The sequence below is a fragment of the Amphiura filiformis genome, chromosome 17 (assembly GCF_039555335.1).
Source record: "Amphiura filiformis chromosome 17, Afil_fr2py, whole genome shotgun sequence".
Classification (NCBI taxonomy): Eukaryota; Metazoa; Echinodermata; class Ophiuroidea; order Amphilepidida; family Amphiuridae; genus Amphiura; species Amphiura filiformis.
The window spans coordinates 33,749,710-33,770,388 of NC_092644.1; the positions used below are offsets into that span (position 1 = coordinate 33,749,710).

Genomic DNA, 20,679 nt, shown 5'->3' on the forward strand with positions numbered 1-20,679 from the left:
TATCTGTCACTTTACTTGGAACCCTACTTATAAGCACTGACATTCTTTCATTGGAAACTGGAAAGGGACTAGCAAATTCTGTGGTAGGGTCTGCAGTGCTGGTATATATATCATGCTAAATATATTGGGCAACACATTTACTGGTACAATGTGGGTATTATATTCATTGTTTTAATGTTGTGGTGTAATATACATGTATGTGTAAATACTTAATAAAAATAAAAATCTGGAACCACTCAACCATTGGTTGCTCTAGTCTTTTTAAAATATCTTTTAAAATGTAGCCTAACTTGTATTTTGTTCAACATGTAAATCATCAAGAAGTCCATCACAGTAAAGTGAAGGTAGCAGAAGCTACCATATCTTATATTACATAATGAATGAAAATTTCCCTGTTCTTTTGATTAGTGGATACTGAACTTAATATATTCTGACATAGATTTCCCTGATATTTTGCAACAAGGCAAAAACTCCCAGAAAAAGTTGTTTATGATGTCATCACCAGTCTCAACTTAAAACTCACTTTTTAAGCAAACCTGTTGCTTCTCGACCACAGTGGATCAACCTGATACTGCAGCGTTCGAAATTTTGGTTGTCCGGGACAACTAAAAAAGTCGCCGGACAACCAAAAATACTGATTCGGTTGTCCGCCGGACAACCATAAATCTAGCCAAAAGTCACATTTGTAGGCCTACATACAACCAAAACCTTAGACGGACAACCAGATATTGTAATCTGTGGGACAACCATTTATTTTTCCTAAATTCGAACACTGCTGATACTGATACTCAATGACCAGATCATCTATTCACGATAGTCTGACTATTTTCAAATGTTAATGTGTAAACCAAATATTGACTGCTCATGATGTAATTGGTGCAAACTATTTCCCCTCTCCAACTGGAGACCGTAGGCCTACTTTTTTCCTCAACAAAACTTGGGAAATTAGTAGGCCGAAGGTCTCCACCCAGTCCCCTTTGTGACATATTTTGCACCAAATACCTTATGAGCAGTCAATATTTGAAGTGGCGTAGCGTGAGTCATTATGGGGGGCACCAACCATGACTGGGGCACCAGGCCTGATTAAACTCCAGAAGCTGTTTTCTGCCATTTTCCTATGGGATTTTCTAAATATAAAGCAGTCAGAATACATGTACTTTGAGTAGTACGTAGTACAATGTAAATTTATGTGCTACTCAAAGTTTGTTGCTAAGTGAATGCCCGGATTATTGCTGAATGTTTTATTATATGGTGTGTCTAGGGCCACAGTGGTCAGTGAATTCCTGTCAAGTGTGCTGAGGCTTGTAGGTATGCCTGTGCACTATAAATCACTGCACTTTAAAATACTGATGCTGCAAAGATGTGCACTGGACTTTCATAATATGATAAACTACAGCCAAAACAAAAACAAAATTCTATAAATTTGACTCATTGTTGTCAACAAATAAACAAACAAACAAACAAAGATGCTAGTAAATAACAAACAAACACTAGGATCCACAACATGCTCATCTATCAGGGGCACAGTTCTTTAACCCCAATACATTTGCACATTCATTGAATGACCTTTGAAAATTTGGGTACAAAAACTCATACTCTGCAACTTGAGGTCAAATTTTACACTATGAGTGTTTAATTGAGGTTATTGAACTATGCCATTAGGATGAGGTGATTGTGGTCCATAGTGAAAGGAACAGAACTTACATCTCTCCCATGGTATGACTGGGTATCCTCAAATACTATGGCTAAGTATTTGGCATTGGCTTTGTTATGCCGCTCAAAGAACTCTGGAATCCATGAAGCACTGCATGGGTCAACAAATAAAAGTATAAAAACTTGAGTCAAATATCAATATTAATTATTAATATGGCACCATAGACTTGTAAAAAGAAATCTTTTTACAGTTTATGATGGCACACATAAACTGATCCTAAGAGGGATTGCCAAAAAATGTCAGGCCAAATTCCAGGTCAAATTGTAAAGTCACTAAATATTTAAACCATTGGTTTATATATGGGATAGGAAGTTGTCACAAGTCTTCAAAAAACATCCAATTGGGCTACCAAATTGTGGTATTGTCAACCCTGACTGATCCATTTTTAACAATGACTTCAAACTTGGCAAGAATTAAGTTCCTTTTTGCCAAATTTCCCCAAATTTGAAGTCATTGTTATAAAAATGTTCTTTTTAAAGGCACACATAAAAATAACAGATGTGGAAATAGGAGTATAAACTGACTGGCATATTAGATGGCCTAAGGGAAAGTTATCCCATAGTTGCAAGACTATCCTTGCCTTCAAGGTGAAAGAACCCTACTCATGTTACTCTCTGGCCATGGTCTGGCCTGCTGTCAGATCTTACCCAGGGAAAGATGGCATTCCAATATTCCCCTTTAAGCCTATGCCTAGATATCTGACAAGTAAAGTGTTGGTTGTTAACACAGGGCCGTTCCTAGGGATTTTGCCGCCCTAGGCAAAGCCTCTCCCTGCCGCCCAACCAAAGCATACCAAAAAAGTATTAAGGGGAGGGGGGGGGTACCCCCTTGAAAACTCATCAGATTTGACTATTTTGTATACTGCCCATGACCGTTTTCATTCTTTATCCGCCCTCATTTTTCTTCCCTTTTCTTTCTCCATTCCCATTTTTTCTTTTTGTGCCTTTTTTTTTTGCGCCCCTTTGCGTTTAGTGCCGCCCTAGGTGACCGCCTTACCTGGCCTAATGGTCGGAACGGCCCTGTGTTAACACATACATTATCTGAGCTAAAAAACACTTGATGTGGGATATTTGTTTTGTTTAAAAAGTCTCTCAAAATCAGAGAAGAACTTCATACCCAAGTGTTACATCAATGGCATAGTGGGTGGGGCAAGAAGTCTGATTAGGGACACCATCGGCATCTGCCATTTTCTGGGAATTATTCAATGGTATTTCTCAAAATTTTCACTTTGATTAAGGGAGGCCTGTGCCCCTATGATACAACACTACTGTGTTACAATATGGAAATCTACCATAAAGATTAAAATAAAATATTATGTAATTATAACACCCGGGTTATAACAGGTACATAATTTCATATTTTGTCTTGTGTTGACTTCCATACCCCACAAAAGGCACACATGTCTTTGTTTCCCCATTCTGACCCAAACTGCTTTCCATCTAACATTACATCACTAAACCTTGACCATTTCCTGCCTATCCCCAAATTGTGCTACATGTACACTTGCAAATTTTACCATGGGCTACTCACTCCATCTCTGACTTCCAACCAGTCAGCACCTCCATCCTGTCTGTGAGTTAATGGTGGTTTATGTTTTTATATAATCTTTGTTGTTTCAACTTCAAATCACTGAGGTCTTTGTGTTTGTGTATTATTCTACGAGTTCCATCATATCCATCGTACCCACAGCCACTTGGTCTAAACTCCTTCCCTTCAAACAGCTTGATTATCCGAACTGCACATGTATCAACTATTTCAAAATTCTGCCACCTTCGACAAATGACAACAAAAAAATTGTACAAAATTTGACCTGCGATTTGTTTGATAGGGTAAAAGTACTTACTTGACAGGATTTAGCTGCGGCCATGTTTTCTTTATCCTATCATCTGGTTGAAATTTTTCTATTACGTCAATTATGCCGTGTCTTAAGTCACTTATTTCTCTTCCTCCTGAAGTGAAAACAAACAAACAAATGTTGTGAAGGATTAATTATAGTGATCTTAAATGCAAGTTGGGCCTATAACCTGTAGTGTACTAGTAGATGTACACTGTTTATGGAACATTAATTCCCAAGCTTCTCAACACACAGAAATGGCAAAATTCTAAATGTGCAATATATTCTGCATACACAGAAATATAAATCAAGAATTTAAGAAGTAAAGTTATTCAAAATCTGCAGAGCATAAGAAATATTACTACTTTTACAGTGACTGTTATTGAAAAAGACTTTGTATAGACCACTTGACATCATTGTTTATCAACAAAGGCGAGGGACTGGTCTATCAATATGCTTGAACGAACCACTCACACTGTTCAATGGCTTTCATGTACTATATGAAATGTGGTGGGCGATTTAAAATGCATGTGCCCTGAGCAAACTATGTGTACGCACACTGCAGGGCAAAGAATAATTGCCATAATTCACGCACATACTGGCGGGCAATGAAGTCTTAAATTCAAGTGGTCTATATCTCTTGTTTGAGTGAGGTCTTCACCCAATTAACTCTTAGAACACTCACAACCCCATCTATATCATCTTAAAGCTCTTTCTTAGCATTTCATCATCATCATCATCAGCCTTTGTCTTACCACTACAAGGTGAAGCCCTCTCCACAGTGACACCATACTGATCTGTCTTATGCTTTCCTACCACGTAAACTGTCTACTGTAGATCTGTTTGGGGTAATGTGAATTCACAGACTCCTCTGAATACCCAGACCTATCTGTGTAAATACTCTCTATTATACTGGACACGGGGGTATGCATTTCACTAAAAATCCTTACGATATGAGTTCTACTACCGTATTTCGTCAAATAAACGCCCCCGGGGGCGTTACATTTTCCCAAGGGGGGCGTTTATTCAAGGTCAATTTTAGAACAATAATTCCCGTTAAAATCATTAGGTAAACTAAAAACACACGCTAAAATGACGAACTATGAACTAGAAACACTGACTTCTGGCTCACTTCCGGGTTTCTGATCCAGATTTTCGCCAATTATTGACGCTATTATCAACCATGTGCGCAACTTGGTAAGCTTACTACACAAGATAGCATGGAAATATCGGCATTTTTGAAACATCTTGGTTGAAAAAAGTGGTGGGGGGCGTTTATTTGAGGGGGGCGACTATTTGACGAAATACGGTACCGGTACTTATTTATGCTACTTCATACCTTGATACTTTTCCCCAGTTGTGTTGAACTTTGAAAAAGGGTTAAATATCTGAAAGAACAGAGATGACACACAACATTTTAAAAACTATAAATACATAAATAAGAAGTTATTCAATTTTTTTAAATGGGGATTGAATTTCCAAAATTGTCTGCCAAAAACTGCTTGCCCTCCTAATCTTTACTCTCCTTCTTACACATAATGTCCTTTTGTAGTTTAGTAGAGGTGCCCCAAAATCCCTTGCCTACACCTGCTGACATGTCAAAAATAAATTGTTTTCCTCATCTCAGCTTATTTACACCCCTAGAATTCACCCTGACGTACTTGTGATTATAACCATAGGTGTAGATCCCTGGGGTATGGGGGAAAAATCCCCCCAATATCGCTCATTCTACAAAATCCGGTGCCAATCCACTGTAAAAATTGAAAAAAATAAAGTTGTTCAAAAAGACCTGCTTTTTGTGTTTTTTAAGGTGGTATTGGATGCATTTTCTAGAAATTAGGAAATGCTTTGAGCATGTTGTTAACAGATTAATTGAGTAGGGTAAAGTACACTGATCCATATACCTTTTGTTTGAACCGCAAATGACATCGGTTTCCATAATACATCAATTTATATTTTCTTTATATCCTATTGTTTTTGTCAATAATCAATACAGTTAATGAGCTAAAAGGACTGTAAAGGCTCATTAATATGTAATTTTACCAATATTTTGCTAAAATCAATGCATAAATGCTCAGGGTACTTTTATTTTGCATACTTTTGCCTGAAACTTGGTCAAAGTGTTTCTAATATGTTCTAATGTATTATAAAGTGAAGCCGCCTCTCATTTGCATATTTGCATAATTAATGAGCTAATTTGCATAAATGCTAATTAATTATGCAAATATGCAAATTAGGGAGCGGCTTCACTATATAATACATTAGAACATATTAGAAACACTTTGACCAAGTTTCAGGGCAAAAGTTTGCAAAATAAAAGTACCCTGAACATTTATGCATGGATTTTTAGCAAAATATTGGCAAAAATTATATGTTAATGAGCTTCTCCAGTCATTTTAGCTCATTAACTGTATTGATTATTGATAAAAACAATAAGATACAAAGAAAATATAAATTGACATATTTTGAAAACCGTATGTCCGATATGCTTCAAACAAAAGGCATATTGTTAAGTGTGCTTTGCTCTACTCAATTAATCTGTTTAAAACATGTTTAGAGCACTTTCATAATGACTCCATTACCACCTTAAGAGCAAATGTATCACTACTTTCAGATGTAAAAAATTGTCAACACCACTTGTATATTTTTCTTTTAGGAAGTTATGATGTTTTTTAATACTAAAACTCAATGTAATGTGAGCTACGTTATCGGCTACAAAATGGGCTGGTTTTACTTAATCCAAGGTCATAAAAAGCAAGCGAAAGATCACTTGAGTGAAATGTAACACCGATTTCACCATTTCATAGAAGTTTTGAAGATGCATAAATGAGTGCGTAACATAGCTCACAGTAACGTAGTTCACGGGTTTTTAATGTTTTTGATGTGATTTGCGAACGTTAGAATGTTATGTCGGTTAATTCTAATATAAATGGGGTTCGATCACTGGTACCTATCACATATTATTAGGAAGTACTTGTTATACAAGTGCATACTATGGAATTCTGGTAACGTAGCTCACCAATCTTAACATGGTCGGTCGAAATTTCAATGTTTACAACATTTCTATGCCAAAAATGCTACAGCATCACGATTTTTACTGTTATTTTTAAAAACCTATGAGTGTTTCCTTTCAAAAACCGTAAACTACGTTGATACCTCTGTTTTACGTCTTTCCAATAACGTGTGTTAAAAAGTGGTAACGTAGCTCACAGCGTTTTAATAAAAAGTGCAATTTATTTTAGAATTACACAAAGACGTTTTAATCACTAAAAAATAATGTTGATATGCAATATGATGACGCCTTATCTAATTAAAAACAACAAATATGTAAAGATATCGCATTTATTCAAAGAAAATATTAAGGATCAGATTTGACACTTGAGCAGTGGAAACGCAATTTTAGCGATTTTCGAGCCTTTGCAAGGGTTAATCAGGCTGAAGAAAGCATTTAAAGTATGGACAACTATATATGTCCGTGTAGATCTCGTTTAGTTCTACCAGAAAAACAACATATTTGATGCCCTAAATGCTCGACAAAGTATTTGTGGACCAAAGAATGGAAAAAGGGCTATTGGCACCGGATTTTGTAGAATGAGCGATATATTGCTGGGGGATGGTCCATCATCCCCCAAATGTGACACCTGAATTATGAGTTTCTAACCAAATTAACCTCATATTTGCCCATTTTAGCCCCCAAAGTGCACAATTTTGCATGCTTCGCACACATTTATTCCACTTTTGCACCATATTTCATCAGTTTAGCTTCAAAATAGCAAAAATTTTCGTGCACATTTGTACCATAAACTTCTTCTGTCACCAAAAGGTGCTGGATTCACTATTACTTCAAGAATTTTTTCCAACACCATCCCCCCTAATGTCAAAAAGAAATCTATGCCACTGATTATAACCCCCCCCCATGGCACACATGGCTGACAATGTTTGATGTATACCAACTTGCCATAATACAGTGTATTTTTTAGAAATTCTTTCTAAGGTCTGTAATATGACGTCGACATTGGCAACAGCACAGGTGCAAAACATCTGTTCAATATTCTACATCTGATCTTCTACACAGAAATGAAATACCACAGCTGAGACTACATGTACATGTAGTATACCTAAAGAGATAGGAAGCACAGCTCAATTCTATTGTTATCAAATTGATTGTATCGAACAAGGTCTGCTTCGCCTAAACAAAATTGACTGACCCGCGGTGCTGCTCGCGTGGGGAACATTGCAAATGGCGTCATCGAAATATTGCTCCGAAATAGTACAGAAATATCGCCGTATTTTACCTTCATTAAGCTTTCGTTTGTTATTCCGATAGGTAAGTGTGAATTTATATATATCTTTACGTAATTCTCTGTTTATAATAATTTTAACCGCCCCTAAAATACGAAAATGAGACCCAATCTGACTCTGTCGGACCACGATAAAGCAATGGTAATTCGTGTACGCAAAGGTGCCAAAGTCGGAACCTTTGCAATTTACCTCAAAATTCGCTATTTACATATAAAAACAATGCCGCAACAGACCTTGCACACAGCGAAAGAATAGATCGATGCATTGCTTCATATCTCTTTAGGTATACTAGTCTCAGACCACAGTAAGTTCAACAAATATACATGAATGGAACAAGAAACTAGATGGACCGCGGTTCTCGGATGTCGCGGTTTTCGACGCACAGCGTCGACCGTGATGCCTCCACCAAAGGGAGCGATGTGGCACTCAACAGTTGATACAAAGCAGTTTTTATCAATTTGACCTCAGATAATCTCTGGGTGACCCCGGATGACACCAAAATGACCTTCCAAATATTTGGCTCTAAATGTTGACTGTACCCACCAAGTTTCATGCACGTATGACAGTTTTTACTAATTTGACCTCAGATGACCCCTGGATGACCCCAATATGACCTCCCAAAATTTGGCTCTAAATGTTGACTGTACCCACCAAGTTTCATGCCCATATGCTAGTTTTTACTAATTTGACCTCAGATGACCCCTGGATGACCTCAAAATGACCTTCAAAAATTTCGCTCTAAATGTTGACTGTACCCACCAAGTTTCATGCCCATACGACAGTTTTTACTAATTTGACCTCAGATGACCCCTGGGTGACCCAGATGACCCCAAAAGGACCTTCCAAAAATTTGGCTCTAAATGTTGATTGTATGTACCAAGTATCATGGCCATACAACAGTTTTTGCTCATTTGACCTCAGATGACCCCTGGGTGACCTCAGGTGACCTTGACCCACTAACCAATACAAACTCGTTCTGCCTGGGGTCAAGATGCACCCACCCACCAAGTTCGAGGAACGTGCGACCCCTAGTCTCTGAGAAAAGAGGTAAAGAAGGAAAATGGGCCCCTTGCCCTCAAATGACCTTTAACCTCAGTATATGACCTTGAACCTCACCCAAAAAAAAAGTAGCCAGAGTTTTTGACCATGACCCACCTATCCTGAAAATCTGAAGTCAATCCGCCCATGCATGCCCGAGATATAGCGTCCGGACGGAAGCACGGAAGGACGGAAGCACGGACATTGCAAAAACAGTATGCCTTGCGGTGGAGGCATAAAAATACATTCACATCCCCCACCATTTAATTGCCAGCAAGTGGGGCCCTGCATGTACTGGAAAGGTAAATGGAGTTGATGTTTTTCTGATTTTCTGTGCCTAACCGGGGACATTGACCCTGTTCGTTTTAAATAAATTATACTCAATTTTGTTGTATTTTTATATCAACAATAGGGGATGCACTCTCACGTCCGTTGCATATTTAGGCTGTTTGCTGTCAACTGCACATCTTAGCTAAACGGGAACGGTCCCTGATTGCAGTACTAAATGTTCACAGTTGAAATGTTAAGTGTCATAAAAAAGTCAGTGTTTGAGAGTAGATTGCAAGAATGTAGTTGTGGTTCTAGAAATGTAACATACATAAACTTACTTCCATAGATGGAAAAGCATGAACATTGTGATGACGACATGCATCCAAATTTGCACCTAAACTACAATCGATTGCACCTACACCGACAATGGCTCTCCAATCTGCAATAAATAAAGTAGTAAAACATATATCTGTCAGACTCACAAATAGTTGGGATATGCCATACATGATGTATTAGCTGAGGTGATGTGTCATTAGCAAAATTAAGTTGTCTAAGTTAAAGTCAATAGGTTATAATTTTGATGCTAGGGCTTGCTAGCAACTGATAATCAATGTATGTACAATGTATGTATCGGCAATCTCTTTTAGGCCCTTGAAACTCAATTTACTGTTTCCTGTCACCTGCGCACATTGTAAAATTTTGCCCGCTTTGGTGAACCAAGAATCTGAAAAAATTAATTACATGGTAAAATTGTACTTTAGAATATTTTTTTTCTAAAGATTTTAGAATTCTTTGAAGTGAAATTGGCCCGGGGGGCTCTTCAATTTGAAATGGATATAGGTGTAGGGCTGGCACTTTCGCACTACATGTAAGGGGCATTCGGTGAGAGCAAAATGTAAAAAATATGGGGTCATTGGGTGAGAACATGATTTTTGGCATTTGGTGAGAGCAAAATGTAAAAAATATGGGGTTATTGAGAACATGACCTTTTTCTTAAATGGAATCTTTGGGTGAGAACCGAAACCTCAAAAATCCAATTTCTAGTTCTAAATGGCTTTAAATGTTTTGTCAAAATAAGTAACAAAATCAGTGATAAATGAAAGTTGCTGTTCAAATTGAACTTGTGAGGGTCTTTGGGTGATAGATCAAATGGAAAAATAGGGTTTTTTGGGTGACAGAGCATGTGTTTGTAAAAAAATATGGGGTCTTTGGGTGACAGCGATGCTGAAAAAGGGGGGTCTTAACAGCCCTACATATGTGTCACCTCCAAAGTTGGAGTACCCCCCCCCCCCGGAAATTGGGCTGCAAAATCATTTCAGAAGCAGGGAATAATTTCAACAGTACCGTACCGTACAGTTTAAAGTGATCCCCTATTCATTTCGCTAGCAAAGTGTCTTGTTTGTGTAAAAAGCCCTTGCAACGCCCGGAACATTTAATTTATACCGCACACTCACAGTAATTATTGTGAGAAATGGAAATTGCCAAAATACAATGTAAATGAATAATGAAAAAGTTGCTTCATGAGCTGAAAAAAAAAGTGACGGGTAACAGGAAAATCGCGTTTCAGTCAAGGGACTTAGACTGATAAAAATATGTTTACACCTCAACCCTGCCAAAGAATTTTATAAGAACGTTCCGGCTGACTCCTTTGAACTTCACGAGGTTTGCGAGGAGTTTATTTTTGAGGAATTAAACAGTCTTAATACAAGTAAGACCACTGGACTTGACAACCATCCAGCCCGTTTTATTAAAGATGCGGCAGAGGCTATTAAAGGGCCAATCACTTTCATTATCAACCTTTCTCTTTGGTCCGGCATTGTTCCAACTCAAATGAAATTGGCAAAAGTCATCCCCCTCTACAAAAAGAAGAGTAGGCTGGATGCAGGTAATTATAGACCTGTTAGCATTCTCCCAGTTGTCTCCAAAATTTTAGAAAAGGCTGTCTTTTTCCAATTGAACAAATTCCTGGTTGAAAATAAACTTCTTTATGAACTCCAATCTGGCTTCAGAGGATCATACTCAACTGACACTTGCCTCATTCACCTTCAAGATCATATCAGAAAGAAAACTGCTGCTGGCTTCTATACTGGGATGATTTTATTAGATATCCAGAAGGCATCTGACAGTGTTGACCATAAAATCTTGTGTAACAAACTGTCTGCCATGGGTGTTAAGTCCACAGCCTGGTTTGAATCTTATCTTTGTGATCGTAAACAAATTGTTCAAATTGATGGGGTTGAGTCTGATCCTCTTTTCATAACATGCGGAGTTCCCCAAGGCAGTATTTTAGGCCCTCTTTTATTCCTATGCTATGTTAATGACATGTCTACTTCTATTAATTGTATTATGTTGCAGTATGCTGATGATAGTGCTTTGATATATTCCGACAAAGATCCAGAGAGAATCAGTCATGTTCTTCGTGATAACTTGGAGAGCTGCAATAAATGGCTTATAGAAAATAATCTCTCTCTGCACACAGGCAAAACTGAACTGATTCTCTTTGGATCGAGCGTAAGGTCAATAATGTTTCTGATTTTTCTATCATTCTTAACAATGGTCAAATAATTAAGTCTAAGCATACTGTTGTTTATCTTGGTCTAGAACTTAATCAGTTTCTTGATGGTGAGGAAATTGCAACCAAAATTGTGAAACAAGTTAATTCTCGTTTGAAATTCCTCTACAGACAAGCAAATTTTTTTAATCAAAAAGTGAAGAAAATGGTCCGCTCAGCTCTTGTTTTGTGCCTGTTTGATTATTCTATTTCCTCCTGGTATTGTGCCATTTCTAAATATCATTAGATCAGATTGCAGCGAGCTCAGAACAAAGTTATCAGATTTATTCTGGGCAAAGATCACATGTATCATATTAACAAAGCTGACTTTCAGGATTTAGGCATTTCAAATATCAGGACAAGGGCTGAGCAGCTCCGTTTGAACCATGTTTTTAATACTTTTCATGATGTTTGCCCAAGCTATATGAAAGAAAACTTTGTCAAATTATCTCATCTTCATCGTTATAACACTAGGGGTAGCAATTCTAACTTCCAAGTTCCAAAAATCAAAACAGCAGATTCTGCTTCCTTTTTTACAATGCAATCCATGATTGGAACAAACTTCCGAAAATGTTAAATTGTGCAATATAAAATCAAGGTTTAAAAAAGATGCTAAAATTATCCTCTTAGACCACATGGTTATATAGTTTTTAATATTGTAATTTAGGTGTTTCATGTTTTAAATAGTTGTAATATATATATATTTTCATTGTTATTTATAAGGACCCCTTTGGAAATAAGTCGCTGACTTTAAGGGATATCCTTGGCATATTATTGTGTCAATTTTTATGTTTTTATTTGTATTTTATAATAATTATGTTTTTGTATATATGTTCTGTGCAATATGTATTTGACTCTTACGATGATATGCTTTTAAAATAAACTCAAATCAAAATCAAATCAACCAAAAATATATTTGAGTGTTGGAACATGTTTTTAGGATTCAGGTTTAAGGCTGAAAAATGTTGCAAAACCCTATTTGGTCCGTATTTGCTAAAACTACCATACCTGGAACAAAGAAGGAGGCCCTTTTTATTTTGTTTTTTTGGTAGGTTATGTCCCGGCCCTCTATGATCAAAGGCTATAGAAGGCTATACTATAACTAGGCTATACTTTATAACTGTTCATAGTACAACAAGTTATACCTAGAAGAATATTTTCTCAATTTAAATTATCCTTTCTAGTTCTACGTACGACTGCTTTTACCGTAAAATTTGTGTCAATTCCCGATGTCATGATATGTGCGCCACGTTTTTAGGCTCCGCGATTGCCGATTTCATAGACGAGACCATCTTTAACATTGTTAAAAATGTCATCTGAGTCAACTCTAAAACAATACAATAGGGCCTAAGTAGGTCAGGCCTATTTATGTGTAAGTGTTTGTGTAAAAGGAAAACCTGAGAGATACGATATATGGACTGAGGTGCAACTTTTTTAACAGTTTCATTTTTTACACAATTAACCATTGAATGCAATGATGTGTGACACTATAAATTGGTCCACATGTGATGTGTAAAACAAATAAGGCTACATTTAACTTTGCGCGTCTTCAGATGCTTTTAAAGTCATTTCAAGGGGGGGTGGGGCACTTATTATGTCAAAGCGCAAAGAAGATGCTTTGCATGTCTTCTTTTAAGGCGTGTGAAAGTCAATTCCGAGTTTATCGTCCCCTGCCCGTGTCACTTTTTGGAAACCAAAAATACCCGCGTCAAATTTTAAAAAATGCCAAAATAATTCACTATTTTCACAGTATCAGTGTTTTCACCAGTTTTAGCAATTGGAATTTGTTTGCAAAAAACATATAGATTCATAACCAGTTGGTGGATGAATATACGCATCTAGCGCGTATTGTACCACCATCCTTAGTGTAGGTACAGGTGAATTCAAATTTGCCATCAAACTGCATCATTTTACATATATCAAATTAAAGGCCCTTTCAGTGATTTCACAGGAATATTAAAAAAATGGAAATTTGTCAGAGTTGCTTAGAAATAAAGAATAAGTCTACAGAATTTCATTAAACCACTTTTCCCTCAATACATCGACAAATTAGTCACAAGACAGAGGTTTTAGAAGGGTTTTCTACTGCAACTCAGGTCGACTCGAGAAAATCGAGATTTTCGTACAGTGCGCCACCAATCGACTGGAAAAACTTCCTATTCCAGTGTTTCTAACACGGGGGAAGTAGAGTCTAAATTGATTTAAAACAGAGTAACAGACGCTTAATTTTTGTAGTAGAAAACAAAATAAGCAATTAAACGTCACCGAGGCAAACTAACGGTCAATTCAAATATGAAAAACAGTTAAAATTGTGTATTTTGTTTAAAATAGTAGCTACTGATGTAATAAGTACCGTAGTAGAAACAATACGCAACGCGTGTTGGTACGTGGAGAGTGAGCTTCTTTCGATCTCGAGTCAGACTTTTTGTACTGTCAGTATCAAAAGTCCAGATTCATGTAAATGCTTTATTTTGTTTAAAATACACGGCTTTCGACCGAACCACTAGCAGGCTATGTTAGCACATCTATGCCAATTACAAAGGTACCAAAATCTGAATTTTGATGATTTTTACGATCGTCCGGATGAGCAAATCACTGAATGAGCCTTTAAAGCCCTTGAGTAAAGAAAGTCAAAACTGAAAACATTGTTGTCATAGCACTTTCCGTAACAAAGTTACATCTTGTCAAAGATTGACTTTCATCAAAAAGATTCTGCTAGCAAAATTCCCCAAAACGGCATTTAGGGGTGTTTCTAGATCTTAGTCTCATGGCGATAGCAGCTTTTTTAATGGAACTGCTATCAAAATCCTCTAAAATTCCATGTGCGACTTGATTATCACCATAAAAATCATATATTTGGGTCAAGTGAAGTATAGAAAACATATTTATGTAGGTTTCCTTCACAGACCTACTCGAAAAAAATTCAAATTTCTATGTAAATATGCATTGACCATTGTGTTTGGGTATACCTGGTCCCATGTACCCATACCTAGTGTATGGGTACATGGTATAACCAGGCATTCAAACAGCCACGGAGAGAGCTGTCAAAGAGTGTATATCTCAAAACACGATATCTGCACCAGTTATGAGAATTCCCACACACCTACCACCTTCAAAATGCACTAAAAACCCTTATTCCATATCTGAAAAATATGATCCCCAACTTGTACTCACTTTGTTGAAGAAAGTTTAAATATCCACAGTCAAATTTCAGTTGTATATATGTTCAATGTATATGCTCCAAAACATAACCCCTAATCATGATTTCCAATTATTACACCTCAATACAGCCCAAGGCAGTGCAAGCAATAAAAGAGCACAGTAATCCATAGCACCAAATGTGTGCAGAAAGGCATGAAATGGCAACCCTTTCTAAATTGCCAACATGTTAACTCCTCATTGGTTAATGCTTGCATGCTTGAGTGGAGGGTATTTCAAGACATAGCATGCCATGCATGTGCAATGATGTGTGCAATATTGCATCATTATCTGGAACATGTGTGCATATTATCATCATTATTGAGGCATAGTTCTTATTCTCTGCACTAGATGGTATTGAAGAATAGGTCAGCCAGTGCAAGGAATGAGATGGAAAAAAACATCCTATTCTGCATTTGGGAAGAAGGCATCTCCCAATGAGTGTGGTTGGGAGTTGACATGGCAATTGGGAGGCTTGGTCAAGCACATTGTCATAGAGGTCAGAGCATGCTATGATAACATCTCTGATCAATTCATGAAAGTTGGAGACTTAGGAAGCTGCTGGTGGGAATATTGACATGGAATTATCATTTTTGAAGGAACATAAATGTTGAAAATGGGTTCTATCAATTTTTCACCATGTGGTGGTCAAGTTTAGACAAAACAAGAAATGGTAAGTGAAACATATATGGGAGAAAATTACAGCTGTACATTGAAGGTGGCATGTTGTGGTAGTCCATTGGGAATGTTTAGTTAGTATGATCTTCCGCGTATAGTGTTTGGGCCCCGGTCTCCTGGGTCGGATACCTACTTAGTGTATGTGGTTAGATTTGATTGATAAACAAGTATGATTGACAGTGACAGTGTGTTTTAGAGAACGAAGTCCCGAGGCAAGGTTCTGCTTAAAAGTCAAAGTACATAGTCGATTTTTTTCTGCACACTTTCTTCGCTCAGTCTCATGCTTAGCATGCTTTAGCCTTAGGCCCCGCTAGCTTTTTTAGGCTTTTAGCGCGCTCCGCAGTCCGCACCTTGGCTCCGGTCACCGACATATTTGGGACCTCCCTTCCGAAAAAATGCCAGCCCCCTAAGCAATACATGTAGTCAGTGCATAGACTCTGAATACAGTGGCAATGCCAATGATGCAATGTGCAGCTTACCTTTTACATCTTCAGCGAACGTTTTGTACGTGGGTGCGAAATGTCTGCAATGGCCACACCAGCTGGAATAGAACTCCAAAAACCAAGCTCTTTGCGAATTATAAATAGATTTATCTAATGTAGAATTGTCCAATACTACAACAAAGTCTACATCTGGGTTATAGAGAGACTGATCCACGGCTCGTGCTTCAGTGAATAAACACGGCAAATCAGATGCCAAGATCGTAGCGATCAAAACAATCATCATGGCAGCTGCCATGTTGGCTAATTAACATCAATCTCTTTTGATCAGGGAAATTAATTTTTTACGCGTTGAAGAAACAATGTAAAAGAACTGCGAGCTCTATATTTTGTGGAATGAGACTGTTGATTAATTCCCTGATCGCGCCCTCATTCGTTTGGTCTTTGCCATCTGCAAAAGAAATCCCCGAATTCTGCAATCATGGAATTGTGGAATCGGGAAATTTTTTGCTAAGTGAAATAATTTTGCGTGGGAAGGTTGGTGTCAATATTTCAAATCGAAACCGTAAGCTGGCGTAAGCCGGTAAGGACATCATAATTTAAGGCATTTTGCAGTAGCGGTTCTGTCAGTGAGGTAGGTAAGCTTTTAAATAAAATGTTGATCGAGAAGCTCATTTTAAAATCATGTTAAGGGGGTACTACACCCCTGGCAAATTTTGTGCCTATTTTTGCATTTTTCTCAAAAATTATAGCGCATTGGTGACAAGTAAGATATGTATATTATAGGGGCAAGGACTACAACTACTGCACTGAAAATTCAGCAACTGAGTCAAGGCAAGTAGTTATTGATTTATTGATCAAATATTGGGTTTCCCTCATTTTTGACTGTAAGTAACTCCACAGCTGTTGTCTGTGTTGAAATAAAATTTCCAGTGCAGTACATGAGTAGTTGTAGTCCTTGCCCCTATAATATATACATATCTTTATTTGTCACCAATGCGCTATAATTTTTGAGAAAAATGCAAAAATAAGCACAAAATAATTGGGCAGGGGTGTAGTACCCCCTTAAAGGGACCATTGAAAGAATTTTAAACATATTTGGTATCAAAATAAAGCTAATAACATATAGAATCCATTTCTAAAATGATAAACGCAATTTTCCTTTATTTTACCCCCCAAATCAGCAAATAAAGACAAAGCGCCTAATGTCGCGGTCGTTCCCGCCTAATTCATATGTGCAGAGACACGTGGCAACCCCTGTGACGCCAAAGTGGTTATCCTTTCCGCTGCATGGCAACACTGCATAGTCCAGACTTGGTCCAAACCAACGCATTAACGTGTTTACAGCAATGAACTTTTATGTGCCTTTTAGGCCTAACAAGTATAATTTTTATTAAAAAGGATATTATAATATAAATTAAAAAGCTACAATGACTTCTATGATAGGCCTATATATAAATTCTAGCTAGGCCTACAAAATTGGCCAACAACGGGGAAACATAAGTAAGTTAGGCCTAGGCCTTCATATTGACAGTCAAAGCTGTCAGTGCTAGCTGCTCGGCGTTTGCAAGAGAGTATCATTTGTTTTGACTGAGGCATTCTGATATATCAACTTTTTACTTATATTTCTTCTGAAATACCTGGTGAGGATAGGAAAGAGAAGGCAATGATGTTTCGGGTTAGCCCATGACATGCGACTTAGGCCTAATTAGCCTACCTCCCGGGCGTAAGTGGCCTAGGTTAGGCCGTATAAAATGAATATTTTGGTTCTCGTCCAGAGGATTTTCATGAATTAATGAGGGAGGTGTTTTTTTCAGTGTAAAATCAGCATTGTCTGCAGTTTTCGGTCTTTTCCAACAGTGCTCGAGGAAACGATAGCTAACGATGACGCACTTTTTTTTTCAAATGTGAGATTCTGAGGGATAAACCCCCTAGAGTAGGCCCTGCCTCAAAAAGACTTGGAAGTGGCCCTTGTTCTCTAATAAACTTATTTTTAGGCCTATGTATGAAAAATTCTAAGTCTAAAATAATTGAAAAATCTATTTAAAAAAATCGCTCCGTGTAGAGACACACTTATGGGACCAGGTTCAAAACAAAAGTCAGGCTCGGGAGAGCGAGTTGGCGCGGTTGTTTCCTCGCCTTGCACCACTACTGAGGTCCCGGGTTCAACTTCAAGCCCCTAGCGCGCGGCCCAAAGACTCTTGTGAACTTGGTTTATCTCGATCCCGCAGGTTTTCTTCGGGATCTCCAGTTTCCTCCTGCTTCTCAAAAATCGGTGATTAGTTGTTTGGTTATCAAAAACTTCCTTCACCCAATGAAATTTGGGGAGCTGAAAAGATAATTGGTGGATGTTACAATCGAAGTGCGGCTAGATTTGCGACAGGTTCGGCAGCATCCAGCCTAGATGATGCGATCTGATTGTAGGCCTACCATGGCAGCGAAATTACAGCGCTTTGAACCCTCCGAGATCTGGGAAAAGGCGTTATTATATAAAAGCCGAAAAAGCCTATGAAAAATGAGAAACAAATTTGAAGATAAAGAACCACGAGAGGAACATATAAAGGCCACTCCAAACAATCATATGAACAATATTTACTGTCAGCCTTTAGTTTACGTTATGGAAATGCTTATAGGCCTAATCCAATCTCAACTCCCACTGATACTTGAAAGTGCAAAGTGTCCGGCGCTTTTATCAAAGGTAGGCCTACAGTTACAAAGTTTATGTTGATTGGGTAAATCTTGTAAAATACAGCGCCTGGCTGAATATTTCGCTTTTAGAAATGACTGACATCAATTTCGCATAGCCTAGTCCCAGAGGATGATTTAAGCACTTCCCACCACGCCACTGTGTTGACTTGCGGTTAGCACAACTGTGTGAGTGAACATGACACTACTGCTCGCACATTGCATTGACGGCCATGGTTAAATTTGAATTTGGACTGATATATTTACAATAAAAACGCATTCACAATGCTGGTCGATTTCACATTTTATGTTACCTACAGAAGGTGTGAATTATCCTTCATGCATACATCACTTTAGATCTGAAATCGACCAAATAATAATGACACACGCACAATTCTTAAACAACATCTTTTGCACAGAATTCAATGGGATTTGAAAAGTCAAGTGGCAGTTGAAACTCGGGTGATAACACGTTTGCAGTGCATGATGGGGCTTCCTTAAATCATCCTCTGGCCTAGGCCTATCCCGGTCCTAACCATCCATGGATTAAAATAAGTGTAGGCCTATAATATTTCCCATATGATGTTTGTAGCATAATAGGCGTTTTGAAGACCTATGTATGTTTGTAGGCGCTCCTCGTAATTTATTTCAAGAACAGCTTGCATGTCATGGTCTTCTGAACCAACTTCTTCATCTGTCGTTCAGCTACTGCCCCAGTGCCAACGGCTCAAATAATATTGGCAAGTCTCCGGTATAACACATGGTAGGCCTATAGAGGAATAAATTTGCAAAATAAAAGGGCCTAGGCCTACTTTGCATTGTTTGGGGTATGAAAATAAGCACTTTTGAAAGTTAACTTATGGAAGAAAAAGCTATTTTTATACCAATTGTCAGGTTTTGGAAAAAAATAATCATCTCTTGAATATTTTTTAAGGTAGGTCCTACGGAAAAAAATACATAGGCCTATAATAATAATACCCATGGGAGGTGCTCACACCGCACATCATCGGCAATTTATGTATTATGACAAATCTTGGCGATATTCCTTCAACATCGCCACTTTATCATAGGCCTATAGGTATACTCATAATTAGTTTTATGGTTTTATATATGCTATGTAGGGCCTACATAAAGTCATCGGAATCATATCTTTTTTTTTTTCTTTTTTTTTTTCATATCTTGGTCATGTTGACCGGGGGTGAATTTATGAATAAGTAAAATAGGAAGCGGCATGCTTGATGATGATTTAAAAACCAATTGATCGTCCCCCGCCCGCTTCCTTTTCGCATGGCATTGTAATTGAGGGAGTCTGAAATGTTCAATGGTATTTTCTTTATTATAAGGGAAACCCTTCTTTTTTTAAATGTTTCAAAAGTTAATAATATTATCAATAGTTTAGATTTGCTTCTGTCCAATAAGCATTTCAATTTAGAGGCTTTGTTTTAATCATCTTCTCAGAGAACCATCAAATAACAAGAGCCTCGATCCTATCATCCTCCTCTACAAATTACACAACTAGTAGGCCTAATAATGTCCCGGAATAATACATAGGCCTAAATGATCCATTTGCATTGTAAAAAATAACTAATAAATGATAAATAAAAAGGCCCTCCACTTCCTCTTTTTGATAACATATGGACAATCAACTGGAATTTTGTTTTTACTTGACCTTTAAATAATTATAAGTGGTTGTATTACCATGATTATTGCATCTGATATTTAGATCGCGATCGCTGTTGTCAAATTATACCTGCAAAAATGTCAACGCAACACAAAACGCGTAACCACAATGACGTCATCAGGAAAGCGCCCAATTTTCTACTTTTGATAATGGGCGTGCGATGTAGCGCCGGAAGGGGTAAATCGAGTACGTTGTTTTCATTGTATTTTTATTTCTAAAATAGTTAGTTCTTCAATTGTTTTAGATATTGATTCTATATTTTATGGGCTTTATTTTGATACCAAATCA

General features: G+C 37.6%; 2 protein-coding genes across 5 annotated transcripts in view; one reads left to right on the forward strand and one right to left on the reverse strand.

Moving 5' to 3' along the window:
• Nucleotides 1-16,435, reverse strand: part of LOC140137664 (sulfhydryl oxidase 2-like) — a 41,909-nt gene extending 25,474 nt beyond the window's left edge. The window contains exons 1-5 of the mRNA XM_072159399.1: nucleotides 16,065-16,435; nucleotides 9,497-9,597; nucleotides 4,888-4,936; nucleotides 3,558-3,663; nucleotides 1,705-1,804 (exon numbers count right to left, since the gene is read on the reverse strand). Of these exons, the coding sequence (XP_072015500.1) occupies nucleotides 1,705-1,804; nucleotides 3,558-3,663; nucleotides 4,888-4,936; nucleotides 9,497-9,597; nucleotides 16,065-16,323 (615 nt within the window). The 5' untranslated portion in view covers nucleotides 16,324-16,435. The remainder of the gene's footprint in view (nucleotides 1-1,704; nucleotides 1,805-3,557; nucleotides 3,664-4,887; nucleotides 4,937-9,496; nucleotides 9,598-16,064) is intronic.
• Nucleotides 16,436-16,477: 42 nt separating this feature from the next.
• The window catches only part of LOC140137667 (cotranscriptional regulator ARB2A-like), a 28,880-nt gene continuing 24,678 nt past the window's right edge, over nucleotides 16,478-20,679 (forward strand). For 2 of the 4 annotated variants that reach the window (XM_072159404.1, XM_072159407.1), the window contains exon 1: nucleotides 16,478-16,608. The gene's annotated coding sequence lies outside the window, so the exon portion shown is untranslated. Of the gene's footprint in view, nucleotides 16,660-20,679 lie in introns of all 4 variants that reach the window. The other 2 variants (XM_072159401.1, XM_072159405.1) reach the window with 1 other exon arrangement.